The sequence below is a fragment of the Calliphora vicina genome, chromosome 1 (assembly GCF_958450345.1).
Source record: "Calliphora vicina chromosome 1, idCalVici1.1, whole genome shotgun sequence".
Taxonomy (NCBI): domain Eukaryota; kingdom Metazoa; phylum Arthropoda; class Insecta; order Diptera; family Calliphoridae; genus Calliphora; species Calliphora vicina.
This window is the reverse complement of record NC_088780.1, coordinates 75,470,782-75,492,526: the sequence shown is the minus strand read 5'-3', so window position 1 is coordinate 75,492,526 and position 21,745 is coordinate 75,470,782. Positions and strand designations below refer to the sequence as shown.

Genomic DNA, 21,745 nt, shown 5'->3' with positions numbered 1-21,745 from the left:
AATAAAAAATTATCCAACACCATTGGATGCAGATAGTGCGAAAAGATTTGTCGCTTTTTGCAACTATTATAGAAGATTTATAAAAAAATTTTCAGAATATTCGAGACACTTAACAAAATTATCCAAGAAGGGTGCAAATTTCGAATGGACAGAAGATTGCAATTATGCATTTGAATACCTTGACTGCCATACATTGGGCAATAACATATTTTAGACCATACATTTATGGCAAACATTTCCTAGTCCGCACCGATCACAGACCATTATCTTATTTGTTTTCAATGAAAAATCCAAGCTCAAAGTTAACAAGAATGAGACTTGATTTGGAGGAATATGATTTTACAGTTGAATATCTTAGGGGAAAAGATAATTATGTTGCTGATGCATTATCACGTATATCCATAAATGACTTGAAAAAAATAAACAATGAAAATAACAATATATACAAAATAAACACACGATCAATGGCAAAAGAGTCACTTAAAAAGTCTCCAGTTACAATAAACAAACGGCATTAAGAAAATGAAAATGAGAAGCCCAATATATTTGTACCAATTATGAATTCTGACGTCAGAAAATTTTGTAAGCTAAAGATTACCCCACAAAAGTTTTATATTAAACGTGGCAAATCTGCATTACCATGTATACAAATGAATGAATTGTTTATTAACGGGAAATTTGACTTAGGACAATTTTTCCCAAGGCTCGAAGAAGTGGCCGGTAAACTAAACATTAATAAATTACAAGTGGCACCTAGTGAGAAAATTTTCGAATTTATCTCTATTAATAAATTTAAAGAAATGGGCAATAAATTATTAAAATTATTAAAAGTAGCGCTACTTAATTAGGTGATCCACGTAAAAAATGCCAAATTAATAACAGAGATAATGAAACGATACCACGATGATCCAGCAGAAGAGGGACATTCTGGTGTTTCAAGAACTCTTAATAAAATAAAAAGATATTATTTCTGGAAGAATATGACTCGTGATATTACGAAATATGTTAAAATGTGTCAAAAATGCCAGTCGGCTAAAATTACAAAACACACAAAAATGCCATTGACTTTGACAAACACACCGACTAAACCATTTGATACGGTAATAGTGGATACTATAGGTCCACTACCAAAATCATATAACGGAAATTCTTATGCTGTCACAATAATATGTGACATGACAAAATATCTTGTAACGGTACCTATACAAGATAAAATCGCAAAATCAGTTGCGAAAGCTATATTTGAACATTTTATTCTTACTTATGGTCCGATGAAGACGTTCATTACGGACATGGGTACAGAGTACAAAAACTCAGTACTTAATGAATTGTGTAACCTTTTAAAAATAGAGAATATTACATCGACTGCTTATCATCATCAGACACTAGGAACTGTGGAAAGAAGTCATAGAACCTTCAACGAATATGTAAGATCATACATATCCGTTGACTAAAGCGATTGGGATGAATGGCTCAAGTATTTCACTTATTGTTTTAATACTACGCCATCTACGGTACATGACTACTGTCCTTATGAATTAGTTTTTGGTAAGCTTCCTAATGGGTTTCAACAATTTAATGACGTTCAATCAATAGCTCCTGTATATAATGTAGAAGATTATGCTAAGGAAGTTAGATATAGATTACAAGTAGCACATAAGAGGGCCCGAGAAATAATTGATAGGTATAAGTTAAAACAGAAGTTAAATTATGATAAGACATTGTTAGATTATACATTTAAAATAGGAGATGAAATTAAAAATATAGATTTAAGAAATAATGTAACAATAATAGATAAGAAAAATAACAAAAAGCAAATAGTTCATAAAAATAGACTTAAGATTTTTAACAATGAATAGAATTAAAATTTTCCATTATAAAGTCTACGTAGACATATTTTAAGTTACTTATATATATATATATTTTGTAATAAAATTTATTATTAAGGTTATTGTAAGCATTTGTTAAAGAATGTCCATACACTTAAAAACTGTATGAACATTCTTCCGTAAAAGGGAGGTGTTGCATAAATCATATGTCAATTATACCGACAGAATATTGAAATGCAAAAGAAATAATATCATACTACAGAAACGACAAAACAGTAAACACTTTGTGTGTTGTACTAATCGTTACTTCATTTTTATGTGATTCTTGCGTTCAATGTTCTGTCCAACTGCTACATTCTCCACTTTAGGTTAAAATGCAATGTAAGCATTAATTTAGTATATAATCAATAAAATTTTAATAAATGGACACACTTTGCATTACCAACTCTGAGCTGTAATTTAGCTCGAGCAAAGTGGTATAAAAATAAAATAACTTTTGATTTTCTTCCCCTATACACTATTTAACAACAAAGTTGCTGTTAAATATAACCGAATAAATTTCGCCGGATAGCATTTTAATTGCATATAATAATATATTTTAATTGCATATAATAAATATAATAAAAGAACATGGAAAAACATTTATATTTTTGTAATATTTATAATTTTTAAAAGTGTAAAGCGAAGAAAAGTAAATTTTGCACGGGGTGATCCATATACCACCCGGATATTGCACTTACAAACCAAACAACAAACTGAAAACCAACACTGTTCCTTGTTGGTTTTCAGTAATTGTTGTTCAGTTTGTTCTGTAAATTTTACAGTTAGATACCTTAATATTTTTGAGTTTTATACGTTTTTTATTATACCACTAACGGCCATTTTCACAATGTACGATTATTTCATTTTAACCGGAAAATTAACTAACTGTCGGTTTGTTTAACGGGGACCATTTAACCAACGGTTATCGATTTACGTTTCACCATCATTTGATTACTTAACCAAAGCATTCAGTAGAAAGTATGGCAATTATGTATACATTTGTTTACGAAAAATAGTGTAATGAAAGATTGAAATATAATAAATTGTCTAAAAGACGGCATAAAAAATAATAATTTGTGTTTTCTTATTGGTATAATAAAAAAACGTATAAAACTCAAAAATATTAAGGTACCTAACTGTAAAATTTACAGAACAAACTGAACAACTATTACTGAAAACCAACAAGGAAAAGTGCACATTTGTTGTTTGGTTTGTAACGGCCATTCTCACAATGTACGATTAAAAGTTAACGTGAACTTTAACCGCAAGTTAGGCTAATTTGAATTTCACAATGTACGATTAATTCTTAATTGACACTATTTAACAACAAAGTTGCTGTTAAATATAACCGAACAAATTTCGCCGGATAGCATTTTAATTGCATATAATAATATATTTTAATTGCATATAATAAATATAATAAAAGAACATGGAAAAACATTTATATTTTTGTAATATTTATAATTTTTAAAAGTGTAAAGCGAAGAAAAGTAAATTTTGCACGGGGTGACCCATATACCACCCGGATATTGCACTTACGGCCATTTTCACAATGTACGATTATTTCATTTTAACCGGAAAATTAACTAACTGTCGGTTTGTTTAACGGGGACCATTTAACCAACGGTTACCGATTTACGTTTCACCATCATTTGATTACTTAACCAAAACATTCAGTAGAAAGTATGGCAATAATGCATACATTTGTTTACGAAAAATAGTGTAATGAAAGATTGAAATATAAAAAATTTTCTAAAAGACGGCATAAAAATAATAGTTTGTGTTTTCTTACGGCCATTTTCACAATGTACGATTATTTAATTTTAACCGGGAAATTAACTAACTGTCGGTTTGTTTAACGGGGACCATTTAACCAACGGTTACCGATTTACGTTTCACCATCATTTGATTACTTAACCAAAGCATTCAGTAGAAAGTATGGCAATAATGCATACGAAAAATAGTGTAATGAAAGATTGAAATATAAAAAATTGTCTAAAAGACGGCATAAAAAATAATAGTTTGTGTTTTCTCACGGCCATTTTCACAATGTACGATTATTTCATTTTAACCGGGAAATTAACTAACTGTCGGTTTGTTTAACGGGGACCATTTAACCAACGGTTACCGATTTACGTTTCACCATCATTTGATTACTTAACCAAAGCATTCAGTAGAAAGTATGGCAATAATGCATACATTTGTTTACGAAAAATAGTGTAATGAAAGATTGAAATATAAAAAATTGTCTAAAAGACGGCATAAAAAATAATAGTTTGTGTTTTCTTAGTGATATAATAAAAAAAACGTATAAAACTCAAAAATATTAAGGTACCTAACTGTAAAATTTACAGAACAAACTTAACAACAATTACTGAAAACCAACAAGCAAAAGTGCATATTTGTTGTTTGTGCAATATCCGGGTGGTATATGGATCACCCCATGCAAAATTTACTTTTCTTCGCTTTACACTTTTAAAAATTATAAATATTACAAAAATATAAATGTTTTTCCATGTTCTTTTATTATATTTCTTACAATTAAGATGCTAACCGGCGAAATTTGTTCGGTTATATTTAACAGCAACTTTGTTGTTAAATAGTGTCAATTAAGAATTAATCGTACATTGTGAAATTCAAATTAGCCTAACTTGCGGTTAATGTTCACGTTAACTTTTAATCGTACATTGTGAGAATGGCCGTTAGTGGTATAATAAAAAAAACGTATAAAACTCAAAAATATTAAGGTACCTAACTGTAAAATTTACAGAACAAACTGAATAACAATTACTGAAAACCAACAAGCAAAAGTGCACATTTGTTGTTTGGTTTGTAAGTGCAATATCCGGGTGGTATATGGATCACCCCGTGCAAAATTTACTTTTCTTCGCTTTACACTTTTAAAAATTATAAATATTACAAAAATATAAATGTTTTTCCATGTTCTTTTATTATATTTCTTACAATTAAGATGCTAACCGGCGAAATTTGTTCGGTTATATTTAACAGCAACTTTGTTGTTAAATAGTGTCAATTAAGAATTAATCGTACATTGTGAAATTCAAATTAGCCTAACTTGCGGTTAAAGTTCACGTTAACTTTTAATCGTACATTGTGAGAATGGCCGTTAGTGGTATAATAAAAAAAAAACGTATAAAACTCAAAAATATTAAGGTACCTAACTATAAAATTTACAGAACAAACTGAACAACAATTACTGAAAACCAACAAGCAAAAGTGCACATTTGTTGTTTGGTTTGTAAGTGCAATATCCGGGTGGTATATGGATCACCCCGTGCAAAATTAACTTTTCTTCGCTTTACACTTTTAAAAATTATAAATATTACAAAAATATAAATGTTTTTCCATGTTCTTTTATTATATTTCTTACAATAAAGATGCTAACCGGCGAAATTTATTCTGTTATATTTAACAGCAACTTTGTTGTTAAATAGTGTCAGTTAAGAATTAATTGTACATTGTGAAATTCATATTAGCCTAACTTGCGGTTAAAGTCCACGTTAACTTTTAATCGTACATTGTGAAAATGGCCGTAAGAAAACACAAATTATTATTTTTATGCCGTCTTTTAGAAAAGTTTTTATATTTCAATCTTTCATTACACTATTTTTCGTAAACAAATGTATGCATTATTGCCATACTTTCTACTGAATGCTTTGGTTAAGTAATCGAATGATGGTGAAACGTAAATCGGTAACCGTTGGTTAAATGGTCCCCGTTAAACAAACCGACAGTTAGTTAATTTTCCGGTTAAAATGAAATAATCGTACATTGTGAAAATGGCCGTAAATAAGATAACTAAAAAATCGTAACCCCATGTCTCCACGTAGCAATATTTATTGCTAAGCTCAAGCAATAACGTCGGCAGAACAACAGCAGAGTGATTGCTGATTGCTTTACACACCGTCTACAACAGGCATGAAATGCTAAAAATTAACACTAACATGATGTTAGTGTTAGGTATAGAGACATCATGTTAGCGCTTTTCTCATGTTTTAACATGGTTGTTAAACCATGTGTTTTAACAACTCTATTATAACATGAAATGACGTTTAAGCTTGACATCAGCCATTTTGTTGCTTTTTTTCATTTACAATTTTCATTCGACAAACAAACAAATAAATGCTGTAAAATAATGTGCAAAATTGTGTAAAAATTGATTGGCTTTGTAATTCTATAAAACAAAAAATAAATAAAAATGGATGTTAACGTTGAAGAAACTTTTAAAATCATTGGATTATACGAACAGTTCCCATGTTTTATAGAATTTACTTCGCTGACAATCAAAAAATAATGAAATATCTTAATATTGACATGAGTACGATACTCCACCATTAACATATTAATAATTTAACATGAAGTCTTAACATCATGTTTTAACAGCATTTCATGCCTATTGTAGACGGGGTGTTAGGTGGAGAAAACGTTCGTCACAAATACAAAATTTTCAACGCGAGAAGTTCTATGAAAAACTTGAGTGTATTTTGCTTATATTTTGTATTGCATGATTTTTTTCACTAATTTCTTTGATTTTTTACTTTTGGTACTTAAATAAATTAAATATGTATAAATTAATCGCACCGAATCATAGAAAGAAGAAATTTTACATTAATGACAACTGAACTGACAGCTTATTGCTTAGCAATAATTGCTCAGGCAATCAGTAGAGCAATCATTGCGCAATGGATTGCTACATATGGCAATTTGCCGTCTACACTCGCAAATTTCATTGACGCAATCAAATTTGACAATTGCAGCAATAAATATTGCTACGTGGAGACCTAGGGTAATAATCTAACTTTTTTGTTATATCTCCACGTAGCAATTTGTATTGCTAAACACTAGCAATAACGTCGGCAGAACAACAGCACAGCGATTGCCGATTGCGTTAGGCGGAGAAAACGTTCGTCACAAATACAAAATTTTCAACGCGAGTTCTATGAAAAAATGATGTGTATTTTGCTTATATTTTGTGTTGAATGTTGAATATTGAATTGAATATTTTGTGTTTAAATTAATTATATATATATGAATTAATCGCACTGAATCATAGAAAGAAGAAATTTTACATTAATGACAACTGAACTGACAGCTTATTGCAATCATTGCGCAATGGATTGCTACTTATGGCAATTTGCCGTCTACACTCGCAAATTTCATTGACGCAATCAAATTTGACAATTACAGCAATAAATATTGCTACGTGGAGAACTGGGTTAATAATTTAGGTAACCATATGTCTTTTACATTAAAATAGCATAAAAAGACGAAAAAACTACTTTTCCTAAATTAGCAAAAGTCGTAACAAAGCGTATTTAACAAGGTGACAGCAGTGGCAAATTGAAATAAATACAGGCGAATTCACTTATTTTGTATATATAGAGTTTGACATACGGACGTACGGGCGAATATTTTTTATATATGTAGTTTGACATTGGTGCGTGCTATTTCTATAATCAGCTGTGCTGCCGATGGCACCTTATTAAATGCACCTTGAATCGTAACGTCGACTTCAAGGCGTATTTCACAAGGTGACAGCCAAGGCGTATTAACAAGGTGAGTGCGTCCTGGCAACAAATACAACAATGCAAAAACAACAGGCAATTTGTTTTTGTTAAAATGTACTGTAAATGTCAAAATCAGGGCGAATTAAAATATTACTATGTTATTTACAATAACAAATGTAAACATAAACAAAGTTTGACATATAGTGTACATAAAACCACAGCGAATTAAGAAACAGCTGATTTTATGCACTCACCTTGTTAATACGCCTTGGTGACAGCAGTGGCGAATTGAAATAAATACAGGCGTATTCACTTATTTTTTATATATAGAGTTTGACATACGGGCTGATATTTTGTATATATGTAGTTTGACATTTGTGCGTGCTATTTTTATAATCAGATGTGCTGCCGATGGCACCTTATTAAATGCACCTTGGTCGACTTTTAGTTTCATCTATTAATCTATTCAAATATTATTTTTTTAAGCCATTAATAATGGGCACATACGGATATTTCTTAGTTTCTTATTTAATCTCAGAATCACTTTCTTGCCCATAGTGTGATATATTAATGAGATTACAAGTAATTAATGCACTATAACACGAAATCCGTTGGAGGTACGATGTTTTTTGGCTGTAATTAAAAAAAAAATTAAAAACTGATTCTTCTTGTGTATTATTTTTATTTGGTCTTTTAATTTTTTTTAAATCAAGTCGAGAATATAATGTCATGTAAATGGCCGCCGCCACAGTTGATTGTCATTTGAGCCCTTTTTATGGCATTTTCCATCACTTTGGCCAAAACTTTCGACGATAGGTCCTCACATTCTTGAAGGATATTGGCTTTAAGAGCTGCAAGAGTCTGAGGCTTGTTAACATAAACCCGCGACTTCAAAAAACCCCACAAAGCTGGAGCTGTCAAATCAGAGGCGGAATAGTTTCAACAGGTATTGCAACATATGGCCGAGCGATGTCATGATGGAATATTACGGTTTCATGTCTGGTCACATATTCCGGGCGGTTTACAGCCAATGCTCGCTTCAAAGGAATCAGTTGTGTTCGGCACAGGTTCCCTGTGATCGGCTGGTCAGATTCCAGCACCTTTTTGTTACCACCAAATACAAAGAACTACCTTAACGCCATGGTTGTTTGTCTGTGTTGTCGATTTGGCTGGTTGGCCGGACTTCACATACGATCTATTAAGCTTTCGGCGCAAAATTATTTTCTTTTATAGCAATATCTCGTATGGGACCCAACAAGGCGAATTTATACAAGGTGGTGTCAGTTCTTCAAAAACAACGATTGGTCTTAACAAATGTCAAAAAACCAAAATGAAAAATTAAACAAATAAGTATTTAAACTTAATATAGTGTAGATAATTGAATAGTGAGGGCTCTACTTATTTATGTAAACAATAAATATTTTGTTAATAAGCTTAGAATATGTAGATATTTAAATATAAAAACAAGCTTTGACACAAGGCGTATTTAACAAGGTGACAGCAGTGGCGAATTGAAATAAATACAGGCGAATTCACTTATTTTTTATATATAGAGTTTGACATACGGGCGTACAGGCGAATATTTTTTATATATGTAGTTTGACATTTGTGCGTGCTATTTCTATAATCAGCTGTGCTGCCGATGGCACCTTATTAAATGCACCTTGCTTTGACAGTTGTTAGAACCAAAAAGCGAAAAAAAATTATCAGCTGTTTGACTGACTCCACCTTGTATAAATTCGCCTTGGGACCCAAGTTGAATATGAATCAGTCAAGGTGCATTAAATAAGGTGCCATCGGCAGCACAGCTGATTATTGAAATAGCACGCACAAATGTCAAACTACATATATAAATAATATTCGTTCGTACGCCCGTATGTCAAACTCTATATATAAAAAATAAGTGAATTCGCCTGTATTTATTTCAATTCGCCACTGCTGTCACCTTGTTAAATACGCCTTGGAATCAGTAATGCGCAGCCCAAGGCGAATTCATATGAATTCGCCTTGGCGCAGCCCATACCACAATTGTGGAAAATAAAATCACACGTATTCTTATGCTCTTACATTTTAGTAGTCGCTGTCCACGCAACGAGACAACTAGGAATACGTATGAGCACTGGTGTATGACTTTTTCTTTATTTTTTCAGTTTTTGTATTTGTGTGTTTGTAGGTGCACTGAATAAAATAAAGAATTGAATGTGTTGGTGAGAGTAAGTGTATTGGTGAGAGGATTTAGAGTCGACTTCAGCGTCAGAAGTATACTTTAACTTGTCTATGATAGACCTAAAGCAACGATGTTCACGCCATACAACAATTGTTTGAAAAATTTACACACATTTGTTATTCTCTTTTAAAGACTTTTGTTCATTCATCGCTGAGCATGCGAAGAAAACACATGTGGCGGACTATCGTCATTTTTTTCAGAAAATTATTAGGCATTGTTGTTGGTTGTTTCTGTTCGAAGCATAGCAAACACACGCGTTTCAATTACAATTGATCTCAATGAAACAAAGTCAAAACTAAATACAAAATTTAAGAGAATTTCGGACTTACAATGTATATTTTTTCATTTCCTTAAAATTTAAATTACATTCATTTAATAAATTGGTATTATTTGACATAAATTCTAAATCAAAACTTTCTTCATTTTGTTATTATTTTAAGTGTTTGACATTATGTTTGCTGGGTAGCTCTCTCACCAATACATCTTCATTTTTATTTTTGAACATCACTGACCTAAAGTCCACTCTTAAGTAGAGTCGAGTTTAATTCTCTTAAAATGTACTTTATTTTTGACTATGATTATGGGCCATTCTCTTTAACCCTATATATAATTTTATAAAATTATTATTAACAAGTTTTATTCAAATAACTCCAATTTTCTCTATATTAGTTATGGCATTTTAATTTAAATCCTTGTCGTTTTTATTTTACCTCCTTATATTTATGAATCTAATATATGATTTTATGACCATATAACTATGGGTGTTCAAGAAGTTATCTGTACATTAAAAAAATACAAAAAGATCTCAATCGTTTCAAAAGTTAGTTTTGGCCGTTGAAACACAATTCTGAGGAACCATGCTAGAATACAACATGTATTTTAAATGCGTCCTTGATGCAAATAATAAAATGCTTGAGCAAAAATTTAAAGATATAATTTGAGAACTAGAGCAATTTTGAAGAATTTATGGAAGGTTCCAACAATTTGTATTTTTATTTATTTATTTTATTTCTGTTTTATAGTAATATAAAGCCATCTAGGCCAAAAAACGTATTACAAAGTATCAAATATTCTGAGTAAATATCAATAAAAAACAATATAATATTTATATATATATATATATCATAATCATTTAAGGGCTCCCCAGCCATTTATAAATGAATTTAATTAAATTTAATTGTAATTAAAAACAAGTAAGAGTGCTATATTCGGCTATGCCGAATCTTATATACCCTTCACCTTTGTTGTGGATGCATTATTATTTTTTATAATTAGTATATAGGTATGTATGTACATTGTCCACTTTCAGCTTACAGCATCCTAAATTTATCAAGAACACAAAAAACAACAACAACGCCAAACGAAACAGAACACCAAAAGAAAAAACAAAATACGCAAGGCAATGAAACCAACACACATCCAAACATACGTTTAATTGTATAAAAAACAACAACAACGCCAAAAGAAACAAAACACAAAAGAAAAACAAAATACGCAAAGCATGCACATTCAAACATACGATTTGTTGATTTTTTGTCAAAAAAACCAACACACAACCAAACAAAAATTTAGTTTTATAAAAAACAACAACAACGCCAAAAGAAACAAAATACGCAAAGCTTGCACATCCAAACATACGTTTTGTTGTTTTTTTGTCAAAAAAACCAACACACAACCAAACAAACGTTTAGTTGTATAAAAAACAACAACAACGCCAAAGCAACAACCATACGTTTTGTTGCTTTTTTGTCAAAGCATGCAACATTGTGTTTTTTGATGAAATTTTCAGAGGTTGTCTCGGATTTTTGCTCATATCTCCGTTATTTATGGACGGATTTTGCTGATTTTAAATAGCAAAATTCTCGAAAGTATGTCTGACAGAATTGTTGAAGATTTGGATCCCGGAGATATCTGGGGCCTTCAGAAAATTGATTTCAACAGACAGACAGACGACAGACAGACAGACGGACATGGCTTAATCGACTCCGCTATCTATAAGGATCCAGAATATGTATACTTTATAGGGTCGGAAATGAAAAATGTAGAAATTACAAACGGAATGACAAACTTATATATACCCTTCTCACGAAGCTGAAGGGTATAAAAAGAGGCAATCGTCCGGATATGGTAACATTTAATTTCAATTGTAAAATAATGGAAATTAATGAAAAGATCTCAAAAGCTTGAGACGAAATACATTATTGCTGTGGGAAAATATACGTAACTCATGCGGAAGACAGTTCCAAGACCTTGCAACTCTTACAACGAAAGACCTTTCAAATAGAGAGTATCTGATTTTAGGTATCAGTATTTGTTTGTTTCTAGTAGATCGAGAAAAAATAAATTTTTTGCACAAATGATTAGGTATGCCACTTTTTATAATACGATAGAAGAGAACTAAGTTACGAAAATTTACAAACTGGTTAAAGTAGCAACCCAAAAAACTCTTAACAAATTCAGAGACATGTTCACGACGTCGCACATTGAATACAAACCTGACAGTAGAATTCACAGTCCGCTCTAATATTTTCAAAAAGCAGTAGCACCAGAAAAAGCTTCCAAGCCATACAAAATATGAGGCATCATTAATGAGTGCGCTAACCTCCTCTTGATTTCAACGGGCAGAAAGATTCTCATCGAATAAATTCTACGTAGAATGCAAGTAATTCTTCGATATAGTAGATCAAAATGCGCTTCAAAATTTAAATGACTGTCAATTACGACTCCAAGACACTTATTTTGACAAACGAACTCAATACGAGAATTGCAGATAAACACGTCCAAATCAGGTAATTGGTTCCAGTTGGACCAAACAACATGGCTTTAGACTTAGATGGATTAACAGAAAGTGAGTTCTCTCTTAACCATTCAGTAACTTTACTAAGGCTAAAATTAATATTGGACTCCAAAACGTCAGGAAAAGAATGATTTGTGGAAAAATGTCATCTGCAAACAGAAACGGTGTGCATATATTAGAACCAATAGCTCCGGGCAGACCATTAACATAAAGTAAGAATAACAACGGGCCTAAGACCGATCCCTGCGGAACACCAGACTTAAGTGGTAACACACCAGAGTATTTACCAAGAATATCGACAAACTGTGTTCTGCCGGATAGGTAAGACATAATAAGTCTACATGCAGATCTAGAAAAGTTAAATGTGTTTCTTAGTACGGTGATCATGGTAGAAAAACATATTGAATTGAAAGCCTTAGTTAAATCTAAGGATACTAACACACATAGTTTCTTGTCATTCACAGAATTTCTAATACTATCAGTTAGGCTCACTAAAAGTGACGTAGTGTTATATCCCTGACGAAAAGCATATTGAGATACTGAAATTTTATTCCCAATGGAGAGAAGCATTTGATCCTTAATGATGTTCTCAATTACTTTAGATAACGCAGGCAATATTGAGATCGGTCTTAGGTCAGCTGGAGAGGAAACAATCTTAGATTTAGGTATAGGTACCACCCTAGCAACTTTCCAAACAGAAGGGAAGGTAGAAGTCGTTAATACAGTATTAATAAGATGTAATATAACATCAGAAATGTGGGGATAAATAAGTTTTAAGAATTGTATGGTACAGTATCAACTCCGACAGCCTTTGATTTAACCTTATCAAGGGCTTTCAGAACTTCTAACTCGTTCACACAATTAAAAGAAAAAACACCCAATGAATCATTAAACGCATCAAAAGCAATTTCAGTGCTATCATTCAGACCAATTATGAATAAAAAATTCCGCGGGAGTTTGTTCCCCGGGAGTTTTTTCCCATTGAATTTGAATAGGAAAAATGAGAAACGGGAAAAAACTCCCGCGGAATTTTTATTCATAATTGGGCTGATTATGTGCTTAAATTGTTTACTGCTTCAAAATTTTTAGTTAATTTTTGTCATAATAAAGTAAATACTTGCAACGAGAGAATAAAATCAAAATTTACAAAATTACTCTTTTAAATTCTCAATAATAGTAAAAAGTAAATGAACGCTTTTCCAGTAACAATTGTTTTATACACACAATTTTCTTATTTTATTCCTTTTAAAATGTATAAATACTCACATTTTCTTCAATTTTATTGATAATTCTTTTTTTTGACATTTTTTCACCACAAACATAAAATTGTAAATAAATAAACAATAATACAAAACATTTGAAATATAAGCTGCTATTACGAGTTCCAAATAGAACTTGTAATAGTTTGCAACGAAAGAACACTCTCTAAAATTTATACGCTCTTGATTTTTTCTCTACTTGCAAGTTTTTTGAGTTAATGAACGCTTTTCCAGTAACAATTGTTACTAGCTACTAACAACTTTTATTTATTGAACAGAGCTAATATTCCTGCCAATTTTTTTGAACTGAATTTACTAATTTTCAACAGCAAAACTTTCAGATCATTAGAGTAAATATATAAGTTTTGATTTAGCCATAAAAATCTTATAGAACTCTGTATCCGGTAATAATTAAAAAAGCACCAACACATGTACATTTTTGTTACTAACACATCCCAGCAGTTAAGCAAGTACCCAACAAACCAAATGTATTGAGAATAATATTATATTAAGCTTACCAACACAAGCATTAAGCTTGAGAAAGTCTTAAGAAAATCTTGAAAAAGGTTATAGTAACAATTGTAGAAAAATCGAAACGGAACCCTCGTGATAATATTACATGTGTAATATTACTAAAAGCTTATTCTTGCAATTGTAGAATAAGCTTACAAATATAATATTATATTAAGTGTTGTATTTAAAAGCTTACTGTCTTAATATTTTCATAAGCTTTTCCACATAAATGGAGAATAAGCTTGATAATAATAATAAAAAAATAATAATTTTCTTTAATTAAATATTATTTATATATTTTATTGTGTGTTTTTTTTAGTTTTATAATTGTTTCGTAGCTTAATTCGATTTTTTGCGAATTGGAAATAAGTACGAGTGTCCTTTATAAACTGATCCTATTACAGTTTTCGTTTCTAAAACTGTTAATGTCAATTTGTAAAAAATGAGCACAATAATTATCAATTTTGCTGAAAATAGCTATCAAATAAAATGAAACAACAGAATCTGAGCGCAAAATCATACTTCACTTGCACAATCAAGGAAAATCATACGCTGAGATTGTAGAGATTATGGAAAGAAGCCGTTTTACAATTTGGAGTATCGTGCAACGTTTTAAGGCAACATCAACACTTGAAAGTGCTAAACATACAGGTCGTCCTAGATTCTTAAGTGAGCGTAAATACAGCCATATAATCAAAAAGGTCAAGTTATGTCCAAAAATATCTTCAACACAGGTTGCTGTAGAGATTAAGGAAGAGTTTGGGAAAGAAGTTCACGCAGCAATAGCCAGAAGAGTGCTCCAGAAGACAAACTATAGTTGTCGTATTGCTAGGCGTAAACCATTTATTTCATCTGTGAACCAAAAGAAGCGTTTAGTATATGACGTTTAGGAATTTACGTAAGCCACATGATTTTTAGCACCAAGTGCTATTCTCTGATGCAAACAAATTTAATATTTTTCGCTCTGATGGCCGTCAAACGGTATAGAAAAAAAACCAATAAAGAGCTGGAAAAACAAAATATTGCTTCAATAGTAAAACATGGTGCTGGAGAGGTAATTGTGTGGGGTTGTATGTCCGCTTCAGGGGTTGTAGAGCTGGTGTTCATTGACGAAATAATGGACAAAGTGAAATATACGGATACACCTCAAGAAAAGTACAGAAAAGTTAAATTTACCATTTTCTTTCACTTTTCAACATGACAATGATCCCAAACATTCGGCCTATACTGGACGTATGTTGCTTTCATACAATATTTCGCATGTCCTACCACACCCTCAACAATCTCCGGATCTCAACCCAATAGAGCATCTGTGGGAAGAGCTAGATAAGCGAGTGAAAAAGGCATTAGTTGAATAATGGCAAAGTATTGGGTTAGATATCACAAACAAGTTGGTAGATTCATGCCTAAGCTACTCGAGGCAGTTATAAAGCAAAAATCACTTGCAACTATATATTAAATTTTGCAATATTGCTTCCTAAATGAAATGTTTTTTTAGCTTTTAATGAAGTGTGCCAATAATTTTGTTCATTGAAATTAAGTATTTTTATGTAGTTTTGTTATTAATAAATAGTGGTATTAAATTGTTGAAATGAAGTTGTTTATATTTTGCAGGAAATTCATCAGTATCTGGTAAATATATTTTTTATTAAAAATCTCTACAATACGGCCTTTAAATAGTCCTTAAAGTAAAATGAGCATCCTGTGCCAATACTTAAGTTCGGCACTGTATATATCATAATCATTTAAGGGCTCCCCAGCCATTTATAAATGAATTTAATTAAATTTAATTGTAATTAAATTTGCACGTGTTAAAATAACTAGTCAAGTAGCTGATCAAGTAACCAGTTACAAAGCTAGTATGGTAACTGACGCTATGTAACCAGTATGTGAATCCAATGCGTTGACTACTTTGGACCAGCTATTAGACATTCCCATTGTAATCAAAAAGAGACAATTGACCCCCTGCTTAGGACATGCCCGTGTTAAAATGACTAGTCACGTGGCTATTGAAGTAATGGGTAAAATCACTAGTTCGGTACTGTCTCCTAGAACTGCTGGGATGTTTAGAGTTAGGTACTTTTTTACTAACACATGTTTAATTAGGTACTGCTGTCAAAATTCGGACTACTTGGTATACTTTGATAGGGTGTATGTAGACTTTTTTCATTAACTGTAATGCTAGCTCTACCACGTTCTACATTAAAAAAGGAAAATACAAACCATCACAACCTTTTTTTAGCCTTTGCATTTATTAAAACATTTTTTTAAATAGAAAACATAAATGTTTATATTTTAAAACTAATCATATTTTGGTTTCCTTATTTTTGAACACTAATAATCAAGGCGTATTAACAAGGTGAGTGCCAAAGTAAATTAATAAAGTAGCGACAGTACTACAACAAATACAACATTTACAAAAACCACAAGCAATTTTGTTTTTGGTTTAAGGTCTGAGCTGTCAAAGTTGCCTGTTGTTGTTTTTGCTTTTGGGCTTGTTGTATTTTTCGCCACAACAACCACAAGTGAATTGACAGATTAGACCAAAGTAAAAAAAATAGTCAGCTGTTCTACTGAGTCTACTTTATTAATTTACTTTGGTGAGTGCATAAAATCAGCTGTTTCTTAATTCGCTGTGGTTTTATGTACACTATATGTCAAACTTTGTTTATGTTTACATTTGTTATTGTAAATAACATAGTAATATTTTATTTCGCCTTGATTTTGACATTTACCGTACATTTTAACAAAAACAAATTGCCTGTTGTTTTTGCATTGTTGTATTTGTTGCCGGGACGCACTCACCTTGTTAGTACGCCTTGACTAATAATCTGTGAAATACTTCCTGTTTCTTTATTCACAATGCAACATTCGTCTAGAAATTTTGAATGAAAACATCTCTAAACTGTTAAAATAATTGGCTTCCTTAACGAAATTGTGTATTCTTACTAACGAGATTAATACACAAAATGGTTGGCATCTCTTTAGTTACCACAGAAAATTTGTGTTTTTATACAAAATATCTAGATAGGATTTTCGCTTGAAATATAGAAGCAGGAAGTTAATCTTTATTGTATAATAGTGCCTTTAGCATTATTAAAAGTGTATATATTTCGTAGGCAATAACTTTAGCATTTGGTATTTGAGTTCCTCACATCGTCCTGATCCCAACCATCATCATCAGATAAAAAACGTCTTTTAATAGAAGTATTCATATATGGCCTAAGAACCCATTCAATATTAGCAGCATGAATCTCATCAAGTGTTCCTAACTTAATTTGATATAATTTAAGTTGAAAACGAGGTCCTACCTCATGGAGCTCCAATTCCTTATTAACAAATTGATATGTATGATGACGAAATGAAATAAAGTCATCATGATTAGCAAATGTGATGACACGCTTTGATTCTACTTTAGGCACAGGAAAAAGATGTTTTAATATTTTTGTTACACGTTGTCCAAGAATGGTTTTGAAATTATGAAAAACTAAATGGGGATTCTGTTCACTCATGTGTCCAATTTCAGGTATATCATGTCGCATTACAACACCAGATATATTAAAAAATGAGGTAGGACCATATGGCAAATGGCATATAACAAGATTATCTGGTACTCCTCTGTGCTCATGAACAATAATTAAGTCTGTAACATCATTAGCTTTACAAGCATGTACAATCTGTTTTAACTCATACTTTCCTCTATTCATACGTTGAGAATTAGGTATTATTAATCTTAGCTCTTTTACAAACATTTTCAACCTAGCAGAGGGTTCGTGTGAAGTCGTTATCATTATTTTAGGATCTTCCCGTCCGGCATAGCGATACTCATCATCAAATGTATTGGAATTCTCAACTAGAATAAAAAATAAAAATAAATACTTTATAGGTCTAAAAGAAATTTTCTATACCAATTGTATCGTATTTAAGATTTTCTTGTATTTGAATTGCGTCTCTTTGTACATCTCCATGAATATATGTATTTTGATGCACACTTTGTTCAATTTTATTTTTTTTAGCTCTGGTTTTATTTTGACGACTTTCCTTAGCCTTTTGATAAAGGTATTCACGCCTTAATCTAGCTTGTCTGCGCAACATCTTGCTTGGAATCAATCACACGAGTGAGAAATTGACATTATTATAACCAGAGACCTGCGCCGAATAAATTTCGCGGCGGCGGCTAGCCGGCTGTCAGCCGAATAAAGGCCGAAATTATTAATTTACTTTGTGTATGTCAAGGCGAATTCATATAAGGTGTATGCATCCCTACAACAAGTACAACAATACAAAAACAACATACATTTTGTTTTTGCTTTTTACCCAATCTGTCAAAAAACACAAGTAAGGCGAATTCAATATTAAAGTGGAATTTAACAAAAAACTAGTGTAATATATATTTTTATTGCTTCATTTCATGTGGAGGATGTTAAAATGTTCGATGATGAGTTCAAACGCGTGGAGAAACAGAAGAAATTGAATATAAAACAACAGAAAAAAGTGGACGCATTAAAAACACACACATATATATGGCGCGCACCAACACAAACATAAATTTTGACAGTTCGGATCAAGGCGAATCTAATAAGGTGACCTCACGAGAACAGCTGATTACAGAACTAGCACGCGATAATGTCAAACTGCATATATAAAAAATATTCGCCGGAACGCCATTATGTCAAACTTCATATATAAAAAATAAATGAATTCGCCTGTATTTATTTCAATTCGCCACTGCTGTCACCTTGTTAAATACGCCTTGGTTCGGATAAAACAGCTGATGATCAGCTGGGCTAATGAGGACACCTTATATGAATTCGCCTTGGTGTATGTCGTTAGCAAGGCGAATTTATACAAGGTGGTGTCAGTTCTACAAAAACAACGATTGGTCTTAACAAATGTCAAAAAACCAAAATGAAAAATTAAACAAATAAGTATTTAAACTTAATATAGTGTAGATAATTGAATAGTGAGGGCTTTACATATTTATGTAAACAATAAATATTTTGTTAATAAGCTTAGAATACGTAGATATTTATATATAAAAATAACAACTGTCAATGTTAGAACCAAAAAGCGAAAAAAAAATTATCAGCTGTTTGACTGACTCCACCTTGTATAAATTCGCCTTGTGTCGTTAGTTTTTCTGTAACGTTGCCGTTCTGTTGCGGATGAATCTGTTGAGTGACAGCTAAACAGCTGATATCATATATACACAAAAATGCCAACAATATGAAAGCAGTGAAAGGGAAATATCAAGGTGCATTTAATAAGGTGCCATCGGCAGCACAGCTGATTATAGATATAGCACGCACAAATGTCAAACTACATATATAAAAAATATTCGCCCGTACGTCCGTATGTCAAACTCTATATATAAAAAATAAGTGAATTCGCCTGTATTTATTTCAATTCGCCACTGCTGTCACCTTGTTAAATACGCCTTGGGAAATATTTATTATTAACAAAAGAATAATAAATATAATATTTTCAAAAAAACATTGAAATTTAATAATATAAATATAAATTTCTTTTAATGTATGTACTACACAGATACCCAGATAAGAAACCATTGACAGCTGTCAAAATAGTAATATCGAACCGTATGGTTTTGTTTACATTTTTTGTTTACCATTTTTTCAATTCCACCATTAAGGCAGATCTTAGAGCGAGAGAAAAAATAAAATGTAGTAAAAATCGATGAGTGTGTGAGACGAGATATAGAAAGTTACATTTATATGTTTGTCCCTCTTTTAAATCTACCGTGGTTTATTATACATTTTCTTTTGTTAATTTTTCGTAAATTTTTTTTGTTTGCCTCCGCCATGTTGCTAAAAACAGCTGATTCGGGTCTATGTTAGTCTATGATGTACTATGTATATAAAAAAATTAGTTTAAATTAAATCATTAACAAAAAATGTATGTATGTATTTATAAAAATGTTCACAATAATATGTTGAATGTCTAAATACAAAAAACACTAAAAATGGTAACAATATCACCAAGATGGTTTTTTGGTTATTATTTTAAAAACAGCTGATCTTACGGAAAAACTAACTACAATATAACAGTATTCAGAACGGCACAGAACAGAAACGTTACAGAACGCAAAGACTAAAGCTGAATTCACCCATGAGTTTCTGAAACATTTTTTGTTCGGAACAATTTTTTTTTATATGTAGTTTGAAGTTTCTCTCAAAAATAGAATGTCAAACTACATATAAAAAAAATGTTCCGAACAAAAACTGTTTCTGAAACTCATGGGTGAGTTCAGCTTAATGGAGCCTTAAACATTAACTACTCAAATTCTAAAAAATTAAAAATTTAAAAAGTGAATACAAAGCAGGTATTGAAAGGCAGACAGACGAAGTTTGTGGGTGAGGGGTTGAAGAGGTAGAGTGTGTTTTACACAGGTTTAGGTTAGTTCAAAAGAGAATGAGAAAAATGTCTGCCTTTCAATTTCTGCATTGTAAAAGGGGACTTAGGAACTTTTATCATAAACGGCGTCTACGTTCCAGCCGACTAAAGCCGAAAAAAATTCGGCGGCGGCTGTTTTGAAAATTTATCGGCGACTCGGCTCAGCCGGCTTACAGCCGTTCGGCGCTGGTCTCTGATTATAACTCGCGTGAACAAAACATGACAAGGTGCATTTCAAAGTAAATTAATAAAGTAGCGACCAAAGTAAATTAATAAAGTAGCGACAGTACTACAACAAATACAACATTTACAAAAACCACAAGCAATTTTGTTTTTGGTTTAAGGTCTGAGCTGTCAAAGTTACCTGTTGTTGTTTTTGCTTTTGGGGTTGTTGTATTTTTCGCCACAACAACCACAAGTGAATTGACAGTTCAGACTGAATAAGAAAATAGTCAGCTGTTCTACTGAGTCTACTTTATTAATTTACTTTGGTAGCGACCAAGGCGAATTCATATAAGGTGTATGCATCCCTACAACAAGTACAACAATACAAAAACAACATACATTTTGTTTTTGCTTTTTACCCAATCTGTCAAAAAACACAAGTAAGGCGAATTCAATATTAAAGTGGAATTTAACAAAAAACTAGTGTAATATATATTTTTATTGCTTCATTTCATGTGGAGGATGTTAAAATGTTCGATGATGAGTTCTCAAACGCGTGGAGAAACAGAAGAAATTGAATATAAAACAACAGAAAAAAGTGGACGCATTAAAAACACACACATACAAACACACACATATATATGGCGCGCACCAACACAAACATAAATTTTGACAGTTCGGATAAAACAGCTGATGATCAGCTGGGCTAATGAGGACACCTTATATGAATTCGCCTTGGTAGCGACAGTACTACAACAAATACAACATTTACAAAAACCACAAGCAATTTTGTTTTTGGTTAAGGTCTGAGCTGTAAAAATTGCCTGTTGTTGTTTTTGCTTTTGGGCTTGTTGTATTTTTCGCCACAACAACCACAAGTGAATTGACAGTTCAGACCAAAGTAAAAAAAATAGTCAGCTGTTCTACTGAGTCTACTTTATTAATTTACTTTGGTGCATTTAATAAGGTGCTAT

General features: G+C 31.7%; 1 protein-coding gene across 1 annotated transcript; it reads right to left on the bottom strand.

The window, feature by feature from the left end:
* Nucleotides 1-17,228: 17,228 nt before the first annotated feature.
* On the bottom strand, nucleotides 17,229-18,323 carry LOC135963209 (U3 small nucleolar ribonucleoprotein protein IMP4). The gene is made up of 2 exons (XM_065514976.1): nucleotides 18,104-18,323; nucleotides 17,229-18,048 (listed from the first exon to the last, which is right to left on the bottom strand). The coding sequence occupies exons 1-2, from the start codon at nucleotides 18,288-18,290 to the stop codon at nucleotides 17,324-17,326; spliced, it is 912 nt and encodes a 303-aa protein (XP_065371048.1). The 5' UTR covers nucleotides 18,291-18,323; the 3' UTR covers nucleotides 17,229-17,323.
* Between the last annotated feature and the right edge of the window lie 3,422 nt (nucleotides 18,324-21,745).

Excerpts from the sequence above, each read along its gene's own strand:
- LOC135963209 (XM_065514976.1), bottom strand. The coding sequence starts at position 18,290 with ATGTTGCGCAGACAAGCTAGATTAAGGCGTGAATACCTTTATCAAAAG. Across the intron at positions 18,049-18,103 it reads TCTTAAATACGATACAATTG|TTGAGAATTCCAATACATTT; the intron begins GTATAGAAAATT and ends TTTTTATTCTAG.